Source organism: Megalobrama amblycephala, linkage group LG3, assembly GCF_018812025.1.
Source record: "Megalobrama amblycephala isolate DHTTF-2021 linkage group LG3, ASM1881202v1, whole genome shotgun sequence".
Classification (NCBI taxonomy): domain Eukaryota; kingdom Metazoa; phylum Chordata; class Actinopteri; order Cypriniformes; family Xenocyprididae; genus Megalobrama; species Megalobrama amblycephala.
In genome coordinates this window covers 9,383,653-9,390,185 of record NC_063046.1, presented here as the reverse complement: position 1 = coordinate 9,390,185, position 6,533 = coordinate 9,383,653, and the positions used below count along the sequence as shown (strand labels likewise).

The window sequence follows — 6,533 nt, the reverse complement described above, 5'->3', positions numbered from 1 at the left end:
TTGTTCATTTTGATTTCATGGGGACTTTAAAATACAAGAGGTCGATTTTGCATTAAAGGGATAGTTCACCCAAAAATTAAAATTCTGTCACCATTTACTTGTTTCAAAGCTGTATGAATTTCACAAAAGAAGATATTTTGAAGAATATGGGTAACCAAACATTTGATGGACCCCATTGACTTCCATGGGGGTCCATTTTCCCGACATTGTTCAAAATATCTTCTTTTGTGTTCAACAGAACAAACAAATTCATGCAGGTTTGAATCAACTTCAGGGTAAGTAAATGGTGACAGAATTTTTATTTTTATGTGCACCATCCCTTTAAGAAAGACATGTGATTTTTTACAGGCAAATGCAGAATGCAAATGAACTCCATTAACAAACCTGAGTTTATCTTTCTTGCCTGAAAGAGGCATCAGACTCTTGCATTTTAGAGGAAGAGCCCCACAGAGCTTTGTTTACCATCTGAGGGGTATTAAAGGATCTCACCTGTGAGAGTTAGTTTACTCTCCTGCCCACATTAATGCTCGCTCTGCAGGGGTGTTTCCTTAAACATGTGAATTACAGCGTGGAATGACCATCAGCCAGCTGTCTCTCATTAGGATGCTGCTTTATAAAGGGCACACTATTAAGTTAAAAACTACTCACACAAATTATGTTAGACTTTTCAAGGCTTTATTTGCTGGAAAAATTACAGTTCATAAATATTCATATATTTTTCAACATACAAAAAAATAAATAGCTGTACAAACATATTTACAATAAAAATAAAGTATTTCATTTTCATTATCGTACAAAAATTGCACAAATTAATATTTGCATCCAGACTGTTTTGATCAGATCAGCACTGTCCATGGAAGAAATCGTGTTGCTGGGGGAACCAAAAATCCTGAGCTGGGAATGAAAGGAAATCGCCTTCGACTGGATTCTGAGTCTGGAAAAATAAAATGCAGATCATTAAGAAAAAGAACAGGAGCATTTTTCAAAGCAATTTATTTTTGAAATAAAAAGAATGTTATTATTAAAATTAAAATTACAATAATAAGTTTAAGTTTTTTTAACTGTAAAAAACAGGATTAAACTAAGCTAAAACAAAAACTAAAATTTTTGTTACTTGAAATAAATGCTAAATAAAATAAATGAAGAAAAACTTGATGAATTTACAAATTATTTAAAATAAATGTAAAAAAAAAAAAATGTACTAAATGAATATGAATAAATATAGACAAAAAACTAATAAAAATGACAAAAACACGCAACAAAAATACAAAAACTTTAACAAAAAATAAGATAAAATATATTTACATTTTTATTCATTTAAAGTATTAATAAAAACCATAATAGTATCTCAGCATAACTAAAATAACATTGTACAATATTGCCTATAAAGTTTAAATTGAATAAAAAATAGTAGTAGGTAAAAAAGAATTGTTGGTTTAACTTAAAAAAAATAAAATTTGCCTTAAAATTTTGAGTTCATTGAAATTAAAAAGTTGAGTTAATACAATGAAGGCAATTGATTTAATCAACAGAAACTCAAAATATGATGTTATCTGAACCACATTAATTATCTAAGTTGATTTGACAAAAGAAAAAAATGTTGTGATAACAAATCATGAAAATATTTTTTTACAGTGTAGTATATAAATAGTACTTAAGTAACATACCTGATAACAGGTCATCGATGGGAACTGCTGAGCTGGAACTGAAGGTGCCGCACTGAAGCTGTCAAACATGTTTGATGCGACGATGACCTCGGCCTGATCGCCACGATTCGCCTCGTCTTCATTGAGTTCAAGCTGAGCAGACAGACAGGAGATGTACTGGATAGCGAGCCGTAGCGTCTCAATCTTGGTCAGGGTTTTTCCGGCAGGAGCCACAGACGGAGGCAGGTACGTCCTGAGGTGATGAAGAGCTTTGGTCAGATCCCTCATCCTCAGCTTCTCCCGTTCACTTGCGGTTTCCCGCTTCACTCCGGGGAATTTTGACCTCGGCCGTCCGGTTCTCTTGGGTGGCTGGACCTTGTTCTTCTCCTGGGTGGCGACGCTGTGGAGTGAGAAGACCGGCGGTATGTCATGTCCCGCTCCGCAAGAGTACGCTGGAGGGGAGAAGCCACAGGAATCTATGGAGGAGGCCGGAGACAGGCTGCTGCCTGCGCTGTAGTAGCCCGCATCTGAGACGCCGTAGCTGGGATCCAGAATGTTCTCGCAGTCAAGAAGGAAAGCGCTGCTGTCTTGGAGCTGAAGAGCAGAGCTGGAGATATCCATGGCTGTAGAGTTGAGACTGAGGTTGTGGTTGCCGGTGGACCATGTTCCTCCTGTATATATCCTCTGTGAGGTGCGAGTTGGCACCTCTGAGTGTTCCAGTCAGTACTTGAGAGGAGAAGTGACACCAGAAGTAGGGGGTCTGTGGGAAACAGCAGCTTCTCCAGCCTCAGATGTGAGGTGTGAGCGCCAGAAACAGCCCGAGCACACTTAAGTGATAGATAGATAGATAGATAGATTTACACTACTGTTTGAACATCTTTTTTTAAATGAAAATAATACTTCTGTTCAGCAATGATGCATTAAATTGATCAAAAGTTACAGTACAGACATTTGTAATGTTACTTAATTTCAAATAAATGCTGTTCTTTCGAACTTTCTATTCATCAAAGAATCCTGAAAAAAATGTTTTAAAATGAAAAAAAATTTAAGCAGCACAACTGTTTTCAACATAAATAATAATACAATAAAACACTTTTTTTTAAATTGCATTTCATATAGAATAATAGAAATCTTTTGTAATATACATTACCGTTCAAAAGTTTGGGGTCAGCAATTTTTTTCTTTCTTTTTTTTGAACTACATTCATATTTTTATTAACAAAGGATGTGTTAAACTGATAAAAAAGTGACATTAAATACTTATATTGTTAGAAAAGATTTCTATTTTGAATAAATACTGTTCTTTTTAAATTTTTATTCATCAAATAATACCGAAAAAAAGTTTCCAACACTGATAATAACTGAGTATCAAATCAGCATATTAGAATGATTTCTGAAGGATCATGTGACACTGAAGACTGGAGTAATGATGCTGAAAATTCAGCTTTGATCACAGAAATATATTATATTTTACAGTATATTAAAATAGAAAACTGTTATTTTAAATTGTAATAATATCTCACAATATTACTGATTTTTCTGTATTTTTGATCAAATAAATGCAGCCTTGATGAGCATAAGAGTCTTTTTTTTCAAAAACATTAAAAATAGTAATGTTTCCAAACTTTTGACCAATACTGTATATATATATATATATATATATATATATATATATATATATAAAAACATTACTACATTACTATTTATTACTAAACATTACTATTTTTATTGTTTTTAAACATTAAAACATATATAAACATGACTGACCAGTCACATCACTTTCCCTAATACACAAACATTTGAACATTTGAATACACCTACATCTTGATGCCCAGGTTTTTTGTTATTAACCACCCAGTACAAAGCCAAAGCTGAATGGTTAAATGCAGAACAGTTCTTTAGTCGCATCTATTTCGCAGCATTTCAGAGAAGTTTAGCTTTAGTGCTGCACTTGGTCTGAAGCTGACCAGCCATAATGAAGAACTTCTGTCTGTGCTCATGTGTATTTGCCTCATGAACAGTCCAGAGTCCCTGGATTTTTCAAGGTCAGTGCTGATGGCATGTTTGCATCTCAGGTTACAAATCCAAATCCTCCACTCACTGACAAACACACAGTAACTCTACCAACAGATACAACATAGTTTATCAGTAAATCTGGCTTCTATCAAAATATGTGGAGAGGACCATGAGAAAAACACAACCACATCACACCCATTCCTTCAAGTTAACATGATTAACACCACTTTGATTATATTCTTAGCTAGACATGAAATTTTGACCTCAGGGGTCTGAATATGACACCTTCTTAAGGCTCCTGCAGTGATGAAGCAGATGATGGTGGTGGACGAGATCAGTGACCGCAGTTCCCACAAACAGAAGTGTCGCATTTGACTCCTGCATCAACAGAGACACACATACACATAGTCATAAACACAATTACATGCTTTTTAATGTTATCCGAAAGGTTTCAGCGATGTGCTTGATGAATGTGATCACAATTGGTGAATTAGTTTCATTTATTTAAATGTCATTTTTAACTAAGAAGATAGGTGTGAAGGCACACCTCGGAAATGTTTACAGGTTCAGAAAGCTCTCATGGATTTTAAAGTTTGTACTTTTAGGGGCTTTTTACATGACACTGTTTTCAACTTCTTTTGCATTTTGTCCGTTTATTTACATGACTTTTGAAAACGAGTTTCAAAGTGCAGGTTTTTGAAAACGATAATGTTATCGTCTCAGTGTAAACTACACAAAAACGCGAATTTGTGAAAACAGTGACGTCATGTGCATGTGTATTACGTGTTCAGTCTATAGGTGCGTAGTGTTTCTTTACTGGCCTGGCATGAATAATACAACATTTAAGTCGTTCTTTTGCGCAGATCCGTGTGAACGGGGACAGTTTTGACAACGTTGTTCACTGTAAAAAATCAAAAGTTGAGAAAACTTAAAAGTTTAAGGCAAATTTCAGCAGATTTTTGAGATTTCTCAATTTGTTGTATTCAGTTTATACAACAAAAAGTTGAGAAAATCTCCTACAAAAACAAGGTGAGAAAACTGAAAAACCTGCTGAAGTTTGTTGCCTTAAACTTTTAAGTTTTCTCAACTTTTGATTTTTTACAGTGTTGTCTGTACGTAAAAAAAAATGCAAAAGAAAAACGTTTCTGTTTTTAGTACATTGTTGTCGTGTAAACATACTCTTTAGAAGAAAAGGTTCAATATGGAAGCATAAAAGTTTCATATATAGGAGTTCCCATCATTTTATGGATTTAATTTAAATTCATTTTGTTTCAATACATTTTAACGAATTAAACAGCTCTAGTAAAAAAAAAAAAAACTATACCAAAATCTATTTAAAATACATTTACTTCATACTAAGTATACTCAAAGACTATATAAAAGGACAGAAACTGCAACGCACAATATGGCAGAATACATCCCGCCTTCTATAAGTATAAGAGCCAATCGCTGATTGATAAAGTCATTGCATCACTGCAGCTGCCGTTAGAAGCAGTGTTGCCAAGTCTGTGGCTTTCCCGCAGAATTGGGCTACTTTTTCACTGTTGCTGTGGGTTGTTTTTCATGTCCACGGGTTGAAGAAACCCCAAATAACATGATATTTAGCCCATGAAATGCAAATTTAACCAGGAGAACCCCACCAAATACGCAGATTTTACCCCCTGGAACATGGTTTTTACCATGAAATGCAACTGAACTAGTTTTGGGCTAGTTTTGAGTAGCAATTGGGCAGGTTATGTTGTGAAAACCTGGCAAACCTAGTTAGAAGCTCCGGTTCTGAGACTCACACTTAGGACTACACTTGCACATTGGCTCGTCTAGCCTGACAGCTTTTTTTTCCCACTATTTGAGCATATGAAACAATATTTATGGGACAGTTAATGTCAGATTTTGATTTCAAATACATTAATTTCAAATACATTTTGACATTTGACTTGACATTTGATAATCAAAGGTGCTTTGATCTGCCTGCATTGACACTATTCTTTAAGAGCTGAAATAATGTACCAGTTATCAATATAAAGCTGCTTTGACACAATCTACATTGTAAAAAGCGCTATATAAATAAAGGTGACTTGACTTGACATTTTAGTATATTTTTTTCACTAGGGAGCTCATAAACACATTATCACTAGAAAAATTGAAATAATCCATTAAACATGAAGTTATTATACAATCATTTAACCTTTTTGGCATAAAGAGTTCTTTAAAATTGAGTCAAGAACCCTCGAGTTCTAAATAGAACCCCATGAGTGTAGATTGCAGACATGACATTAAATTCAATGTGTCTGGCTTCCGGTGTCATTCGCTTCCAGGCATTTTTAGCTGTACAAAACAGCTGCTTGATATTGCAAACTGGTATTTCTTACCATATAATGTATTGTCTTAATTATAAACAAGCTGGTTTGTAGCACAAACAGTTTTACAGTTTACTGCACTTTGATATTCTTCTCGTTATTTTCCTATAGGCGGTTACTGAATAAATCGGAAGTCTCGCACATTCACAGAAAACACCTTACTTCCACGTTAAAAAATAAGAGTCTATATAATATAGTATAGAGGAGGGTGACAGAGATGCAATGCAACAATAAAAAACTATAATGCAAGCATATCAATATCTAGTAACAGCCATTTTTGTTAAGACTATGGTTATTTTTTTTTTACTATACAAATACTATGGTAATACCATGCTTTTTGGACATAAACTGCTGTTAGAAATTATACTTTTATTTACCATTAAATTGATCAAAAGTGACAGTAAAGACATTTACATTGACAAAAATGTTATATTTAAAATAAATGTTGTTCTATTGAAGAAATAATGATGGAAAAAAAGATTTCCACAAAAATATTAAGCAGCAGAAGTGTTTTC

The 6,533-nt window shown here is 34.0% G+C and overlaps 1 protein-coding gene across 1 annotated transcript; it reads right to left on the bottom strand.

The window, feature by feature from the left end:
* Window positions 1–658: 658 nt before the first annotated feature.
* mespaa (mesoderm posterior aa) lies at window positions 659–4,293 on the bottom strand. Its single transcript, XM_048183338.1, has 3 exons — window positions 3,947–4,293; window positions 1,668–2,473; window positions 659–934 (listed from the first exon to the last, which is right to left on the bottom strand). The coding sequence occupies exons 2-3, from the start codon at window positions 2,265–2,267 to the stop codon at window positions 842–844; spliced, it is 693 nt and encodes a 230-aa protein (XP_048039295.1). The 5' UTR covers window positions 2,268–2,473; window positions 3,947–4,293; the 3' UTR covers window positions 659–841.
* Between the last annotated feature and the right edge of the window lie 2,240 nt (window positions 4,294–6,533).